This window comes from Euprymna scolopes, chromosome 43, assembly GCF_053919585.1.
Source record: "Euprymna scolopes isolate OS-2025 chromosome 43, ASM5391958v1, whole genome shotgun sequence".
Lineage (NCBI taxonomy): Eukaryota > Metazoa > Mollusca > Cephalopoda > Sepiida > Sepiolidae > Euprymna > Euprymna scolopes.
Window position 1 is genome coordinate 2,211,011 of NC_136524.1, and position 20,000 is coordinate 2,231,010.

A 20,000-nucleotide genomic window follows, 5' to 3' on the forward strand; every position below is an offset into this window, starting at 1 on the left:
CATACACAGTTTTAAGCGATAGTAACAACCCCGGAAACGCGTGCAAAAGAAGCCTTTTGAAGACATACACAAAATGATCACACACATTTTGCCTTATCTATATATACGCATATATATATATATATATATATATATATATATTATTCCTTAATTGGAATTCTTTTTTTATTTTGAGATGAGCATTTTTATGTTAATTTTATTTTTATTTCGGACTATTAGTCTCATCTTTATTAGTTGTTGTTTGTTTGTTTTTATTGGTTCACAACGTTTCGGCCAACTTCCAGATAGTTGGCCGAAACGTTGTGAACCAATAAAAACAAACAAACAACAACTAATAAAGATGAGACTAATAGTCCGAAATAAAAATAAAATTAACATATATATATATATATATATATATATAAAATGTGAGAGACTATATATAATAAATTCCACAGCCAAACAACGTCGAAGCCCACAGTCAATGAACCGAAAGTCAAAGACTCGAGTTTCGCCCTCCTTTGAGCTCATCAGTTAGACACATCTGAACTCAGGATTAAAAAGCAAGTATTTTGCTTACTGAGCAAACGCCCCGCACAAAAGAAATTCCATTAACCAACACAAATCAAGCAAACCGCGTACAAATCCAACTATAAAATGGACCTACTTTGTCTCGACAAGGGACGCAGTCATCCAACCTACTAATAACCCCAAGCCGATTTCTCACAAGTAGGAGTTTCACCGTCCAGCAATGCTAACCTTGTCAGCAATTATTGACAGCATTTTAAGAATGTGAGAGATTTTATCTATATATATATATATATATATATATATATATATATATATATATATATATATATATATATGAAAGGCAAAATGTGTGTGACCATTTCGTGTATGTCTTCAAAAGGCTTTTCTCGCACAGGCTCCTGGGTTCGTTACTATCGCTTACAACTGTTTATATGGGTCCTATATCATAATATGTAGGATTTGGGAATGCGGGTCATCTCTAGGTTTATTTACGTCGACTTTTATGAGATTCGCGGTATTTCGCTTTGTGCCCGGTTCGTCCTGCATTTAAGTATAAATACAGTGAAATTAAAACGTTGTCTTCTCGGCTTTCGCGCGCTGCTTTCCCCCCTTCCCACCATCATCTGGGCAAAGTGAATACTAAAAATAACGATCCCGCGATGACCTCATTTAGCGTCGTCCTGTCAATCAAACCTCTTTTAGCTTTATAAGCTTTAACTTAACACGCTAATCAATTACTCTCACTCGTGGTCGAGACCGTTAAGTACTTGGCATTGATTTCCACCTAACCGTCAAAGTCCCGGGTTCAATCCCTTCTCCCAACCAAACGTTTTTTTTTATTACTTCGCTTATTCTTTAGTTTACTCCCCCCCCACACAGGTTTATTTATGCCATTTATTTTCGTTTTGGTCTTGGATTTTTTTTACATCGTCTTTTTTATAATATTTAAGAAGGATTATTAATTACCCCCCTCCATACACACACCTACAAACACCCGGGCAACGCCGGGTACCCCCCCCGGCTAGTATACATATGAAAGGCAAAATGTGTGTGACAATTTCGTGTATGTCTTCAAAAAGCTTTTCTCGCACACAGTTCCAATGTCGTTACGATCGCTTACAACTGTTTATATGGGTCCTAAATAATAATATGTACGATTTGGGAAAGCGCGTCGCATCTAGATTTATTTACGTCGACTTTTCCAAAATTACTGCTATTTTGGCTTCTCGCATGTTGATGAGGCTTTTTCGTATAAAAAGCGAAACTAATTCAAAGTTAACAATGAACAACGTTCTCGGCATTGCGCCGGGAAATGTCCAGAAGCAATCAGCTTTGATCAATGTTGTACATCAGACAATTGTTATTCAATCTGGACAATTGGGAGCTGGTTCCCCTCCCCCCAACATCTGTTGGGGGGAAAAAAACAAACACAGTCAAACTTGGGTAAACAACTGCGTGACTTCTATTTGACCTTCTTAATTAGGTCAAATGGAAGCAGAAGAGTTAACTTTTATTGCGCACGCCTGTTTTTATAGTTTAATGAATAAATTCAAATAATTTCCAACTCAAGGGTACGGGTTTGATTCTCATACTTACCTACCAAAACATTTTTTTATTTACCCCCCCACCCGGAGTTTTTATTTACCTCAAGACACCCGGGCATCGCCGGGTACCCCCCGCTAGTCTATATATATAAAGGCGAGAATGTGTGTGTGTATGTATGTATGTATGTATGTTCGCTTTTTTAGGTATGTCTGCAAAAGGCTTTTATCTGAGGCCTTCTCGGGGGGATCGGTCCTTCTTAAAACTTTTTATATCACGTCTAAATGATAATATCTAAATAAATAGTAAATCGAGATAAAAATGCCATGTCACCATTACTTTTTCGATAAAGGCAAACTTTTATTATTTTTTAAATTTTCAACACTTCTTATGTTTTAGATAACGTTTTTTTTTTTTTTTTTAAATACCGACTGTTTTGAACACAATCATAAATGTATGCTACGGCATTTTTTTTAACGCGTACAATAGTCGTCTTGGATGAGAGCAAACGGGCAGATATGTTAAAAGGATTGTCAGCATTTAAATTCTTCGAATAAATATTTGACTAGAAAAAACAAAAAGATCTTCCTGAATATCTATGCATGCCAGTGCATGCGTCGTGCTAAAATTTTCAAGCATTCAATGGTAGAAACATTTGCTCGTTACTTAGACCTAATAATTTTATAAATAGAGATAAAACCAACAGTTTTTGTTGCAGGATAATGATGGGGCTGAAGCTAAGACTCTGTAACATCATCTTTGTATAGATACTCCCTCAGACATTTGGGCTCATGGGTTTTAAATGTCTGAGGGAGTGGCACTCGTCTGACAAGACGTTGCAATCATCATATATATATATATATATATATATATGTATATACTTGTTTATTGTTATATAAACATGCTCACATCCCGCTGCTACAAATAGCCACTTGTTTCAATCAAACAACAGATATCATCAGGCAGCGACTTGACTATTCAAAAGTTCAATGAATAACAATTCATTGAACTTTTGTTATTCATTGAACTTTTGAATAGTCAAGTCGCTGCCTGATGATATCTGTTGTTTGATTGAAACAAGTGGCTATTTGTAGCAGCGGGATGTGAGCATGTTTATATAACAATAAACAAGTATTATCAGCTCTTTTTATTGAGCACTATCTAACAACCTCGTTGAATTCATTAGTCCATTACTTTTGAATATAAAAAAACCCGAGTATATATATATATATATATATATATATATATATATATATATATAGTATAAGTTTTTGTTCATTACAGCCGTTTCATTAATGGGATGCCAATTTATTCATCGCCTTCAATAAGTTTCTATGCTTATTTTAATACGGGCAGTTTTTATTAAAAGTCTACATCTGAAATTCAAATCCCTTCGAATTAATCTCCTTCGGATGCAATGCACTTGTCGTACCATTGTAACTACTTCTGGAAAGTCCTGTGGAAGTCTTCTTTATCATGTCAATGACCCTCATCACAGCGTCTTCTCACTGAGATAGCCTCTGAACGATGGCTTCTAAAGGTTTCCTTGCGCTTAGGGATTGATTTCTCTCTCTCTCTCTCTCTCTATATATATATATATATATATATATATATATAATTACAAGATTGTGTTTGAATTCAAAGACTTGCATTTTTCGTCTTATAAAACTCCTCTTTTTCCCATTGGATCTCTTCATTACGGCCGTTTCGTTAATTAACCAAAAGTCTCAGGGGGTGAGGTTTCGACTGTAGGGAGGGCAAGGAAGTGTCTTTATGCCAGTCTTGCTAAAATAATATGTGACAATGATGGGTGCATTTTTTTCTTGGTATAAAGATTACTAACCTGATTTGAAGAGTGCTGAGATTTTCTGAAAGACACTCTTCATGGAATCTCTTAAAACCTGACCATAGCATTACTTTTTTTCTGTCTGTTCAGTGGAAACCTAGCGGATGTAGATCATGCTGGTTTTCGTAAAAATTGTTACCAATTTCGTTCAGTAACTAGGGAGGAATTAAGCTGTGATTTGCTCACGGGTTTCACTAAATATTCTACCATTTCAAACCTTAAAATTCAAAATGGCGTCATAAAAGAGAAAATAAAATAGTAATTTCAACTTCTCTTTGTAGAATAATCAAAAGAACTTTAGTAGTCAATAACACATAATAATAATAATAGCAGCAACACTTACCAAGGGTCCAGCTTATGCACAAGGCTGACACAAGATTGAGTTGGACTGAGGGCTTGTATTTATGTACAAGCATATCAAATCAGGTGATCCAGTCAATCGCAGATGGAACACAACGGGCAAAATCATCAGTTCCCTACCAGATCGACAATACCGAATCAGGGTTAACGGATCCGGAAGGATCACACTTAGGAACCGCCGTTTCCTCAGAAAATGCGAACTCAAGCCTGCACCAACCCCAATACCAAGTGCAACAGTAGGACCAACAATTCCCTCAAGCGATACAACGATCACTGCTGATGCTATTCTCTATCTATATAAGAGCCAGGTACGTCCAAGGATGGAATACTGTTGCCACATCTGGGCAGGAGCTGCTAGAAAGGACTTGGCCTGCCTTGATAGAGTTCAAAATAGACTTCGTAGCCTCGTAGGAGATGTCCTTTTCTCTTCCTTGCAACCTCTATCTCACAGAAGACATGTTGCGAGTTTGTCTCTGATGTATCGTTATTTACATGGAAAGTGTTCGACTGAGCTTCAATCTATGGTCCCCCCTCGCCAAACTTTCACAAGAAACTCTCGTCTAGCTGTAAACACTATCAATAATTTCCCCCACTCTTTATCTGTGCCTAAACCTAAACGTAGATTCCATGAATAAAGCTTCTTTCTTAGAACTGCACGCCTGTGGAATTGTCTTCCGTTTTCCTGCTTTCCGGCTGACTACAATATGGTTGTGTTCAAGTCTAAAGTAAATAAGTTCTTGATGAGCCGTTCCATATAAGTTATCAAATTTACCAAATTTTCATTACTAATGATTACTATATTGTCCAATTGACTACTGTACACTCTTTAACCCTTATCCTTGAGTGGCCTCTTGGCCTTGATAAGTGGTGATGCTTATGTAAAAAAAAAAATCTCTCACTGTCTCCCTGTAATAGCACATACACAGCAACCAAACCCCAACAACAAACCACATATATATCCCCACGCTTTCGATCATCAAGGATTCCCCGAGCTCTTTCTAGGATACTACCACACAACAAACTTTTTTTTTTTGTTTTTTTTTTTTTACACAGTGATCACCACTTATCAAGGCCCGGAAGCCACTCAGGGATAAGGGTTATTGCAAGTACATTAAGTTAGTGAGATTTGCTGAAGTGTTTACTTACGGGGGCGGTTCATTAGGAATTTGTTAACATTGGACTTGAAGACATCCAAGTTGTAGTCTGGAGGGAAGCAGGCAGACGGAGAAGAGTTCCACATGCGTGCAGTTCTAAGAAAGAAGCTTTGTTCATGGAATCCGCGTTTTGATTTAGGCACAGATATAGAGTGGGGGAAATTTTTCACAGTGGATTCAGCTAGACGGGTGTTTTTCGTGAAAGATTGGCAAGGGGGCGACCAGAGATTGGAGTTCAGACGTGCATCTGCCATGGAAATAACGATAAAACAAGGATAGGCTCGCAACGTCTCTTCTGTGGGAGAGAGGTTGCAGGGTAGAGAAAAGGGCATCCCCCACTAAGCCACGAAGTCTATTTTGTACTCTGTCAAGGCAGGATAGGCTGTTTTTAGCAGCTCCTTCCCAGATATGGCAACAGTATTCCATCCTTGGACGTAAAAGGCCTAAAATAGGTACACCTCTCATACAACCCAACCTACTCGTGGGGGGGGGAAGAGGGGAGATCTAGAATAATCAAAAGAACTGTGTTAGTCAATAACACACAACACAACAATAATAATAATAATAGCAGCAACACTTACCAAGGGTCCAGCTTATGCACAAGACAGACACCAGATTGAGCTGGACTGAGGGCTTGTATTTATGTACAAGCATATCCAATCAGGTGATTCAGCCAATCACAATCCAAGGAATAGACTGGCCCATGTGTGCACAATGGAATCTCCCATTGTGCCATAAATAGTTCTCCTCTTTCATGAGAGGTAACTTTAGTCTTTGCCAAGTTATCCACAACTTGAACGCTGACCGAAAGTCCACTACGCAATCCAATATTTGTGAACGGAGAGCCATTCTTCTAATGAAAAAAAAAAATGAACCACAAAGGAATGGCAAAAGAAAAAAAGAAAAGCGCCAAGTTGTGAATATTGCATGTAATTGTTTCAAGCAAATGCAAGCAGAATGAATCCACTTTTTTTTTTTTTTTACATAGGCATCACCACATTATCAAGGCCCAGAGGCCACTCAAGGATAAGGGTTAAAGAGTGTACAGTAGAAATTGGACACTACAGCAATCATTAGTAATAAAAATTTGGTAAAGTTGATAACTTATATGGAACGGCTCATCAAGAACTTATTTACGTTAGACTTGAAGACAACCATATTGTAGTCAGCCGGAAAGCAGGAAAACGGAAGACAATTCCACAGGCGTGCAGTTGTAAGAAAGAAGCTTTGTTCATGGAATCTACGTTTAGGTTTAGGCACAGATAAAGAGTGGGGGGAATTATGGATAGTGTTTTCTGCTACAGGGTGGTCAAAAAGTCAGGTAACATGCTAAAGGTAGAAAAAACGATATGGTCCATTATAATCTCTATTCGTTTAATATTATTTCTTGGATTAAATTTTTCCACAACGATGGATTGGTCGCCGTGGCCCAGTTGAATGGCCAGCCAGATCTCCGGATCTTACCCCTCCTGATTTCTGGCTTGCAGTTCTAAGAAAGAAGCTTTGTTCATGGAATCTACGTTTAGGTTTAGGCACAGATAAAGAGTGGGGGGAATTATTGATAGTGTTTACAGCTAGACGAGTGTTTCTTGTGAAAGTTTGGCGAGGGGGGGGACCATAGATTGAAGCTCAGTCGAACACTTTCCATGAAAATAACGATACATCAGAGACAAACTCGCAACATCTCTTCTGTGAGATAAAGGTTGTAAGGAAGAGAAAAGGACATCTCCTACGAGGCTACGAAGTCTATTTTGAACTCTATCAAGGCAGACCAAGTCCTTTCTAGCAGCTCCTGCCCAGATGTGGCAACAGTATTCCATCCTTGGACGTACCTGGCTCTTATATAGATAGAGAATAGCATCAGCAGTGAGATATCATCAAGAACTTATTTACATTAGACTTGAAGACAACCATATTGTAGTCAGCCGGAAAGCAGGAAAACGGAAGACAATTCCACAGGCGTGCAGTTGTAAGAAAGAAGCTTTGTTCATGGAATCTACGTTTAGGTTTAGGCACAGATAAAGAGTGGGGGGAATTATGGATAGTGTTTTCTGCTACAGGGTGGTCAAAAAGTCAGGTAACATGCTAAAGGTAGAAAAAACGATATGGTCCATTATAATCTCTATTCGTTTAATATTATTTCTTGGATTAAATTTTTCCACAACGATGGATTGGTCGCCATGGCCCAGTTGAATGGCCAGCCAGATCTCCGGATCTTACCCCTCCTGATTTCTGGCTTGCAGTTCTAAGAAAGAAGCTTTGTTCATGGAATCTACGTTTAGGTTTAGGCACAGATAAAGAGTGGGGGGAATTATTGATAGTGTTTACAGCTAGACGAGTGTTTCTTGTGAAAGTTTGGCGAGGGGGGACCATAGATTGAAGCTCAGTCGAACACTTTCCATGAAAATAACGATACATCAGAGACAAACTCGCAACATCTCTTCTGTGAGATAAAGGTTGTAAGGAAGAGAAAAGGACATCTCCTACGAGGCTACGAAGTCTATTTTGAACTCTATCAAGGCAGGACAAGTCCTTTCTAGCAGCTCCTGCCCAGATGTGCCAACAGTATTCCATCCTTGGACGTACCTGGCTCTTATATAGATAGAGAATAGCATCAGCAGTGAGATATCATCAAGAACTTATTTACATTAGACTTGAAGACAACCATATTGTAGTCAGCCGGAAAGCAGGAAAACGGAAGACAATTCCACAGGCGTGCAGTTGTAAGAAAGAAGCTTTGTTCATGGAATCTACGTTTAGGTTTAGGCACAGATAAAGAGTGGGGGGAATTATTGATAGTGTTTACAGCTAGACGAGTGTTTCTTGTGAAAGTTTGGCGAGGGGGGACCATAGATTGAAGCTCAGTCGAACACTTTCCATGAAAATAACGATACATCAGAGACAAACTCGCAACATCTCTTCTGTGAGATAGAGGTTGCAAGGAGGAGAAAAGGACATCTCCTACGAGGCTACGAAGTCTATTTTGAACTCTATTGCTTTAAAATGTGAAGAATACCAGGTGGAAGAATAGACAGTACTAAACCAGTCAGGATCAGCAGATTCTAGTTCATTGTTCGGGTTGAGACGAAAAGCTATAATCGAAGAAGTCAGAGATTTAGAATAATTCGAAAGTGAGTCTTGCATCTGATTAGTTCATTCGTATTGTTACGTTGTTGCTCTATAATAAAGGGTTGAGTGTGTTTTTTGCGTCATCTCTAATAATGGATTAGAAGAGATGACGTGTTATATTATATTTTAATGTTGTATCATAAAGGGAATCGTGTGTGAGTGACATGTATTTTCAGAACCCACCTCTGCTTCTTCGATGTTGGACCATCTGGAAATTTCTCATCCTGGAGGGAGACTTGATACCTGTTTTTGGATGAAGATTCAATCATTCCAAGACAAGGAATTAGTTCTATCGTTTTTATTTCACTTTCTCCAGATGTTCTTCTTCTACACACGTCAGCGTTCGTCCTCTCCCCCCCCCCGAGAAGAGGAAGAGACAACGGGAAGCCGTCCGTTGTCTTCTGTGTCCAAATCAAATCTCAACGATTCAGCTAACCTGATCACATGACTCACATGCAATCAAATCAGCTGATCTTTTACTTCCAGCCAACGTGTCTACTCTATAACTCACCTCTCTCCTCTCTCTCTCTCTCTGTCCATTCTCTAACAGTATCACCCCTAGTTATAATTATAATTCTCCAAATCTTTAAAGGGCTGCGTGTGTATTTAAATTGGCTGACTTTTATCAGCTCGAAAAGTGAAAAGCAAGGGAAACAGTAATTGGCTTGCAGCACAAAAAGAGGTCAAACACCACGCCACTTCCTCGCACCTGTATATTTTACTTTATAAACCTTATTTTAACGTTGGCAAAGGTGGTTAGGTGCCTGGCTTCCCCCCCCTTTCATTTCCACCTTCGTGTCAAGGATTCGGGGTTCAATCCTACATTCCTAGTAAAACCTTTTCTTTTTCTTTCACACCTCCAAACGTCCGGCCAACGTTTTTTTAACACACACACCTCCAAATCCCCGGGAAACGCCGTGTACCCCCCGCTAGTATATGATAAATTCCACAGCCAAGCAATATATATATGTCTGTGTTTAATACAAGTCAGAAAAGTATTTCATCCAAGGCATGAAACTTGTTGAACAAAATGTTTATACTATATATATATATATATATATATATATATATATATATGATGATGATGATGATGATTGCCACGTCTTCTCAGACGAGTGCCACTCCCTTAGAAATTTAAAATCCATGACCCCAAATGTCCAAGGGAGTATCTATACAAATATGATATTACAGAGTCTTAGCTTTGTACGACAGCTAAGTCTCTCTCTCTGTTCAAAATGTTGAGATCCAGCAACAAGCAAGAGCAAGATAGCCAGCAACAAATTAAACTGCAGACCAGCTTAATGCGGGTACTGGTCTTCCGCTTAATTTATATATAAATCTCTGATTTATATATATATATATATACGAAGAGCATAATGTGGTGTCCCACAATTGAATAAAAACGGATGATATGGGAAAAACTGTTTTAATTAATGATTAAAAACTGTTTTAATTTTTAAAAAAAACTGTTTTAATTAATGATTAAGACAGTTTTATAATTTCCACCTTTCCATTTTTCTCTCCTCATAACGAAATCTGTTTTTTTTTTTTTGGTGGGCAGGGGAATATCAAATCTGTTTTTTTCCCTTTTTATTTATTTATTTTGTTCTGCTATCTTTCGACACATCGCATAACATTTTTCCCATATCATCCGTTTTTATTCAATTGTGGGACACCATATTATGCTTTTCATATGTCTTGGGTTTGGTGTAACCACACGTTTTTCTCTAAACTGTTTTAATTAATGATTAAGACGCAGTTTTATAATTCCTACCTTTTCATCTTTCTCTCATCATAACGATTTTTTTTTTGGGGGGGAGGGAATATCAAATCTGTTTTTTCCCTCTGGTATCTTTCGACACATCGCATAAAATTGTTCCCATATCATCCGTTTATATATATATATATATATATATATATATATATATATATATATATATATATAAGTGAACGTGTCTGTCTGTCTGTCTGTGTGTCTGTGTGTCTGTGTACATTTCCCTACGCAATAACTCTGTCAATTTTTAGTCTATAAACTCGAAATTTAAAATACCGGGTACTGAGATTTGGGAAAATCGATGTGACGGGTGTCAGCCAGAAATTTGGCTGTTAAGGGGTCAAATTTCAACGATTTGACCTTTAAGAACTCTACCAAACTCCTCCGACAATTTTGGGTCGAGACACTTGAAATTTTAGATATAGGTTTCTTGAACCTGGATCTAACTTAATAAAGTGATTTGAGCCCGAAACTATAAATTTTAAGGGGTCATAATAGGGGTCAAAGTTTTAAAAAATTAACCATTTTTTTTTTGGTTTTTGCTTTTTTTTCACAGCATACACCTCCAAACACCCGAGCAACGCCGGGCACCCCTGCTAGTATATATATATATATATATATATATATATATATAACTACTTCATTTATTCACATAAATTTAATATACGAAAGTATAGATTTATGCGTAAACTTTAAGTATTTACTTCAAAAGTGCTCAATACGTAGGTAGAGCTAGTTAGTAATTTATAAAATATATATGGCGATTAAGCTACACTGAATATTCTGCGTTTCATCCAACTATAGGATTCGTCAGGCTTATGCGCATAAGCCTGACGAATCCTATAGTTGGATGAAACGCAGAATATTCAGTGTAGCTTAATCGCCATATATATTTTATAAATTACTATATATATATATATATATATATATATATTTATTGTATTTTGTTTGGCTGAAGAGAGCTTGATATGGATATCTTAAACGGTCCTAATTATCGAGCTTGAAACCGACGGTACCAATGACTTGTCTCATCCAACAACTTTCTGTATAGAAGATACAATATATATATACGCTCATATATTTCGGATTTTCCTTTTAATTGAGCACTCTGCTGGATTTTCTTTTTCAAAAAAACTAATTATATATACACCGAGAACCATAGTATAATATCTGTTCCAACACCTCGCTCCCTCCTCAGTCAGGGGAGGAGAACCCCCCCCCCCATGACTGAAACGACTATCTTCCCTTCTATCATCCCCCTCCCATACCTACACCCCCTCCAATGCCCCTCACCTCTAGGGAACAAAATCTTCCCTACACTAGGAACCGATCCTGGGTCTGGCCATACCCACATGGGTCGACAAATAAATAGAAACATTAAAAAAAATCCCCTATTTTAAATACACCCCTCTTTCCAAACAAACATAATATAAGACTAAAACGAAAAATCACAATACTAAAATCCAAGAATCCAAAAAAATAAATATCAAAATAGAATGAAAGCACCCCTACCCTTACTTCAGAAGAGCCAGTCCCCCCCTCCCCACACATACACATTAGTAACGACCTCGGACCACAGCCGCCTTCCTAAGGAAGCAAATAACCCCAAAATACTATAAAACAATATACACATTCCCAAACCAATAAAAGCAAACACACACGCGCACACACACACACACACACACACATAAACATAAACACACACACACACACCCTACCCTACCCTAAAGGAAAAGAAAAACACATTAGCAAAAAGAGATAGCAACTGACTACAGCGAGGTCAAAATCTCTCTGGACAAACCAAATAAAAAAGCAATAAAAATTCAGCATTCCAATGTATAATAAACACTTACAAGACTCCATCCCTTGGAAAAACTTCAAACTAACTATGAAAATCGCCATTTTTACACATTTGAAAATAATTTCTGACGAGGACGCATCAGACCGTCTGAAACGTGCGTAAACGATTTCAATGACTTAAAAACATTATTACAATGATCCAAACATAATTCTCAATGAAAAACCAAGACACGGAATAATAAAATAATGTTAAAAAATACACATTGTTGGTGACTACTCCCTTATTTAAATATATATATATAAGTTAGGAAAGCATTTCATCGAAGGCATGAAAATTGTTAAACAAAATGTTTTTACTATAGGCATTAAAAATAAAGGTACAAGATTCAATTTGAAATTTATTTATCTTCAAAGTGGGCTTTTATAAATTTTACAAAGTAAGGTATAAAAATTTAATTTAAATTGAATCAAAAAATTACCTTGGATTTATTTTATGTAATGTACATTCTGTTGCGCTTTTTAAAAAAAATCGTTGAAAATTTTATATCTATATCATTAATTGCTAGATGAAAGATAATGTTTTTAAATTGCAACAAAATGTGCATTACATAAAATAAATCCAAGGTAATTTTTTTATTCAATTTAAATTAAATTTTTATACTTTACTTTGTAAAATGTATAAAAGTGCACTTTGGAGATAAATAAATTTCAAATTGAATCTTGTACCTTTATTTTTAAAGCCTGTAGTAAAAACATTTTGTTTAACAATTTTCATGCCTTGGATAAAATGCTTTTCAAACTTGTATCTTATCTTTTTAAGATCATATTTTAAAACTCTCCTCTCTGTTTCAGTTTGCATTTCTCCTCACACCACAACTCATTTTTGCGACCCCCTCATGGTATTATTATAGGTCTGAATATTCTGTTTCAGTTTGTATTTCTTCTCACACCACAACTCATTTTTGCAACTCCCTCTTTTGTAATACAGGTATGAATAATGAGAAAATCTGAATTTTTTTAACAAAAACTTTAAAATAATTTTTTTAGATTAAAATTTTTAAAACTTCTTTCAGAATAGAAAATCTTTACAAATTTAATAAGGAACATATTTTCATATAGGTTTCGTTAACACATATTCAGTACTTAATGAGAAAAATAGAGATGAAAATTTCAAAATGACTGTATAACTGGTTACGCTCAATAGTAGTCCTCGCTAGCGAAAGTCTTTGTTATTGTTATTCTATTATTATTATTATTATTATTTAAAACATTGTGTGTCCTGCTCTTTCGCGCGAGGACTAATATATATTGTTATCTGTGTAATTATTTTATTATAAAAAGCTTACGCAAAAACAACAAGTTATAAACTAAAAAAAAAAATATATATATATATATATATATATATATATACAAACAAAAAAAGAAAGGAACAAAAAAATATCGTAATTACCTAAAACACGCCATACATATACATCCCTTCCTTTCATTTGCTCTGAGGCACCACGCAGCCATACAATTCATTTTCCGCTCCATTGTCTAGCATGTTTTGAATCGATCTGTCACGTCCACCATTTGGAAAGGAGAATTGTTTTCCCGAAATATATTATGGACATTGTCACAGACATAACAAGTAAGACGTTTGTATTTAGTACAACTGAATAAATATATGTATATATAGACATATACGTATGTACTTATTGATTTGTAAATCGCCAGTTGTTTTCGTCTTCCCTCACCAACACCGACTATATCTCATTCCCTGCATTGTGATAGCTTTCTATATCTCTACTACATACATATCCCACGCAATGCTTCAATCAAACTACATATCAATTATATATATATATATATATATATATATATATATATATCATTATCTGTGTACTCATTTTTCTTCTTTTTTCTTGTAGATGAAGATGAATCTCGCCACTCACATCTGTTATTCACCCTCCATATTTATCAATACAGAGTCGAGCGGGTTAAAAGTGGACTTCCTGGAGGTAAGACAATTTTGTATTAGAGCCAAGTGTAAGGTAACCGTTTTCCTTACAGTCGAAAACGCTTTCAGACCCCTACATGCAGACAGTTGTATCATCTGGGAGATCTATTGTTATAATACAGTAGAAAAATGCCAACATTAAGAGTAATATGGTTAAGCTTAAACATGGAAAAGTAAAGGACTAGTTGTCAACACTGGAAAAGAAAAGGACAAGATATTCTAGTAAAAAATATAATAAATTTATAACTTAAAATATTACAGCATTAACAATTGATTACATAATGTTATTACAATAGAAAAATGTGAGCATTAAAAGTAATATGGTTAAGCTTAAAAATTTTAAAGTAAAGGACTAGTTGTAAAAACTGGAAAAGAAAACGACAAGATATTCTAATACAAAATATAATAAATTTATGACTTAAAATATTACAGCATTAAGAATTGTTTATATAACGTTATTACAATAGAAAAATGCGATCATGAAAAGTAATATGGTTAAGCTTAAACATGGAAAAGTAAAGGACTAGTTGTAAAAACTGGAAAAGAAAAGGACAAGACATTCTAATAAAAATATAATAAATTTATAACTTTACTTTTCCATGTTTAAGCTTAACCATATTACTTTGCATGCTCGCATTTTTCTATTGTAATAACATTATATAATCAATTCTTAATGCTGCAATATTTTAAGTTATAAATTGATTATATATTTCGACTAATCTTGTCTTTGTATGTATGTATGTATATATGTATGTGTGTATGTATGTATACATTTATGTCAGGTCATGTATGCATGCATGTATGCGCTATATGCATGTATGTATGTGCTATATGTAGTTATGTATGTGTGTATGTATGTAGGTCAGGTCATGTATGTATGTATGCATGTATGTATGTATGTATTGGGGTGGAGAGGGCTCCCATAAGCCGTGGTGAAGGCAACCTTTCTAGGAGAAGCAAATCTCTGATTTAAAAAACCATAAAGCGGAAGACCAGTACCCGCATTAAGCTGGCCTGCAGTTTAACTTGTTGCTGGCTATCTTGCTCTTGCGTGTTGCTGGATCTCAACAGTTTGAACCGAGAGAGAGATTTAGCTGTCATACAAAGCTAAGACTCTGTAACATCATCTTTGTATAGATACTCCCTCAGGCGTTTGGGCTCATCGATTTTATGTGTCTGAGGGAGTGGCACTCGTCTCACAAGACGTTGCAATCATCATGTATGTATGGGTTATCTCCAAAAATACCGTTAGGGCTTACAACATGGCCGCCAGAAGAGTCATGTGATCCGGTTGATCCAAAACATGAATCGTGCAGCCTTGAAGGCAAACTCTGACAAACAATCACAATTTGTTTGTATTTAATTTTTTGTTGATATAATGTTGTTATAAAAATAGGCAAACTTTGAGAAACAATCTTAGGTTGTTTTTAGTTAAAACAGTGTTTATAAAAAGTATTTTATTCAGAACAAACAAGTGGTCGACTAGGTGTATCAGAATTTTAGGCGGAATTTTTGACACCCCCAACAAAAAACTGCGAATAAAATATATAAAACTCGTAATGTCTGTTTTTAAAGTGGGTTGTCAATTTTCTTTATGAAATATACTTCCAAAATAAACTATTACAGTCGTTTAAAACATAATAGAAGTATTATTTTTTATTTTTTTAAATACCATTTTTATGAAAAACTCTGAATAAAATATTTTTTATAAACACTGTTTTAAAAAACAAACAAACTGTGATGGTCTCTCAACAAAAAAATTAAATGACCGTTCTAAATAAATTATTTATTATTATGATATTGAAAAACTGTTTTTGTACTTAATTATTATGCTTGTTTGTCAAAGTTTGGTTTAAATTTGCGTTTTCCGGTTTCGTAATACGGCGATTCATGTTTTGGATCAACCGGATCACGTGACTCTTCTGGCGGCCATGTTGTAAGCCCTAACGGTATTTTTGGAGATTGTCTATGTATGTATGTATGTATGTATGTATGTATGTATGTATGTATGCATTTATGTGTGCATGCATGTATGTATGTATGTCAGGTCATGTACGTACGTATGTATGTATGAATGTATGCGCTATATTTGTGTATGTGTGTATTCTTACATATGAACTGTAAAAATATCCCGTGTGATAAGTCTGATACAACGTGATTCAGTTTACACGTCAATATCATGTCCTCATACAACATACATACGATTTATACGTTTATTATTTTTCTGTTAAAAGAACAATATCTTACATCCACTAGATAACACATGACACGTTTTAATATATCATCTCCTCCAGTATTAACCAATATATAACAGTACATGATTCTATATATCTATAAAAGTGAACGTGTTTGTCTGTCTGTCTGTGTACATTTCCCTACGCAATAACTCTGTCAATCTTTAGTCTATAGACTCGAAATTTGTAATACCGAGTACTGAGATTTGGGAAAATCGATGTGACGGGTGTCAGCCAGAAATTTGGCTGTTAAGGGGTCAAATTTCAACGATTTGACTTTTAAGAACTCTACCAAACTCCTCCGACAATTTTGGGTCTAGACACTTGACATTTTAGATATAGGTTCCTTTAACCTGGATCTAACTTAATAAAGTAATATGAGCACGAAACTATAAATTTTAAGGGGTCATAATAGGGGTCAAAGTTTTAAAAAATTAACCTTTTTTTGTTTTTTTGCTTTTTTTGCACAGCATACACCTCCAAACACCCGGGCAACGCCGGGCTGAAATGCTAGTCTATTATATAATCTCATCGTCTGTTTAAATGTATGCGTGTATTTTTGTATGTATGTATGTATGTATGTCTGCCTAAAACTTTCGACAGAGGTTACTCATTTTCAAAAGATTTGAATCGTTTTAACGATCCACCTTTCGGACGATTAATATCGAAAAATCGACTAAAAACATTAATTCCTTCACCCTCAACAAACCCCTTTTCTACAAGGAGTGGTCGCTTTTTTTGCCGATATTTTCGAATGTCATCCCCCCTTTTATGATTGACTAGCCTTAATTTAAACCTTCGCCACCTCCGGTTTTTCGATAGACGCATTGGCAAAGACGTTACGTTTTTTTTTTTTTTTTTGGTTTTTTACGTTCTTTTTTCTCCTTCGAGGTACGGGTTCGAGCTTGTTTGGCTACAACCACTTTTTTTTTTTTTGCTTAACATACATCTACAAACACCTGGGCAACTCCGGACACCGAAACTAGTTTATCATAAAGAAAGATTGTTTGAATTTAAAATTTTTAAATATGCCAATGTCTTGGTCACATAGTGCTAAAATTACAGATACAATATCTTCAAAAATAAAGAATATATTTCAGTTCAAAATACTTCAGTGACTTTTTGGACAGCCTATACTTACAATTATTATAGTATTCTCTCATTATTCTTATCCTTAAGTAGCCTTCGGGCCTTGATAAGTGGTGACTCCTTTGTAAAAAAAAATGTAGATATTGAGTCATCGCTTTTGGAGCCATTCTTATTTTTTCCGCATTTTAAACAAGAGTGCTATAATTACGGTGCTATTTGACTCGAGGGAAGGATGTCAGAAAACACGACGATGTTGTCAGCGTCTTTTATCGCGTTTCGTACCAGGACGACATCATGGCGCTATTCTCTTTCTCTCTGACGACCTCGAGCGAAGCGATCTTTTCTAACGTCGAACTTTATCTGACGTTTTTATCGAAAAAAAAAAAATCTCGCCCGAAACATCGGCGCCATTTTTAAAGAACATTTAATCAAAGAAGGTATAAGAATTTTTTTGTCGACAGATACGACCATTTGAATTGCGCGTATAACAATGAAGATAGATTCTATCAATCTATTAACTGGCTGGGAGACCCGACGTTGCCCTGGATTGAATTAGAATCAACGAATATTTCACTTTCTAATACATTTGTCATCGAGATGAGTGTACTCGCCCATTTTTCGATCAAATCAATCGCTTTCCTACGTTTTATGAACTTACGTTTTCAATATATATATATATGATGATTGCAACGTCTTGTCAGACGAGGGCCACTCCCTCAGACATTTAAAATCCATGAGCCCAAATGCCTGAGGGAGTATCTATACAACGATGATGTTGCAGAGTCTTAGCTTTGTACGACAGCTAAGTCTCTCTCTCTCTCGGTTCAAAATGTTGAGATCCAGCAACAAGCAAGAGCAAGATAGCCAGCAACAAATTAAACTGCAGACCAGCTTAATGCGGGTACTGGTCTTCCGCTTTATGGTTTTTTAATCAGAGATTTGCTTCTCCTAGGAAGGTTGCCTTCACCATATTGCTTCTCCTAGAAAGGTTGCCTTCACCACGTTGCTTCTCCTAGAAAGGTTGCCTCCACCCCAATACACATATGATGATTGAATTTATGATGATTGCAACGTCTTGTCAGACGAGTTCCACTCCCTCAGACATTTAAAATCCATGAGCCCACATGCATGAGGGAGTATCTATACAAATATGATGTTACAGAGTGTTAGCTTTGTACGACAGCTAAGTCTCTCTCTCTCTCTCTCTCTCTCGGTTCAAAATGTTGAGATCCAGCAACAAGCAAGAGCAAGATAGCCAGCAACAAATTAAACTGCAGACCAGCTTACTGCGGGTACTGGTCTTCCGCTTTATGGTTTTTTTAATCAGAGATTTGCTTCTCCTAGGAAGGTTGCCTTCACCATATTGCTTCTCCTAGAAAGGTTGCCTTCACCACGTTGCTTCTCCTAGAAAGGTTGCCTCCACCCCAATACACATATGATGATTGAATTTATGATGATTGCAACGTCTTGTCAGACGAGTTCCACTCCCTCAGACATTTAAAATCCATGAGCCCACATGCATGAGGGAGTATCTATACAAATATGATGTTACAGAGTGTTAGCTTTGTACGACAGCTAAGTCTCTCTCTCTCTCGGTTCAAAATGTTGAGATCCAGCAACAAGCAAGAGCAAGATAGCCAGCAACAAATTAAACTGCAGACCAGCTTAATGCGGGTACTGGTCTTCCGCTTTATGGTTTTTTAAATCAGAGATTTGCTTCTCCTAGAAAGGTTGCCTTCACCATGGCTTACGGGAGCCCTCTCCACCCCAATACACATATACACACACACACAAATATACACGGTGCTAGTTGGCCATTGACCCAGAAATAGAGTTCATTCGCCCTTTGGCGAATATATATATATATATATATATATATATATATATACACACACACACACACACACAGGGTGACCCCCAGAAATCGGGCCTCAACTCTAATTAGGCCCCGTTTCTTAGTGTTTTGTCCGAATGAAATGAAACTTTGGTCATAACTAGTTTATTATATTCAAAACATCACATCAAAACACTAGGGTCTTTGGCCTTTTTTTTTCTCCGTTCTACAGCATATGTTCTAGATGGCCTCCATTTAGCTTTTGTTTTTTGGGGGTTACCCTGTATATATAAATATCTATAATATCAAGCTGAACGTCTGCGTGTGTGCCTGGTCACGAATAGGCTCCTATATGGTTGACTATTATAGAAAACTGATCACATATAATGATAGAAGAGGTATCGAGACACAGGAATAGGTATGTTTGATCTGGCATAATGATGATTCATTAAAATTATGGGGTCTGCGTACGAGCCTGGTCCATGGAAATAAAAAAATTTAAACATTAAAAAAAATCGTTTACAAGTGTTTTTGATATAGATGTACATGCTACCCTGCAACCCCTCTCCCACAGAAGAGACGTTGCGAGCCTATCCTTGTTTTATCGTTATTTTCATGGCAGGTGCTCGTCTGAACTCCAATCCCTGGTCCCCCCTCGCCAAACTTTCACGAAAAACACCCGTCTAGCTGAATCCACTGTGAAAAATTTCCCCCACTCTATATCTGTGC

The 20,000-nt window shown here is 36.2% G+C and overlaps 1 protein-coding gene across 2 annotated transcripts in view; it reads left to right on the forward strand.

The window, feature by feature from the left end:
• LOC145268437 (uncharacterized) overlaps positions 1–20,000 on the forward strand; it is a 1,138,892-nt gene that overhangs the window by 1,059,764 nt on the left and 59,128 nt on the right. For both annotated transcript variants that reach the window (XM_080123996.1, XM_080123997.1), the window contains one exon: positions 14,026–14,115. In XM_080123996.1, coding sequence (XP_079980122.1) covers positions 14,026–14,115 — 90 coding nt within the window. The remainder of the gene's footprint in view (positions 1–14,025; positions 14,116–20,000) is intronic.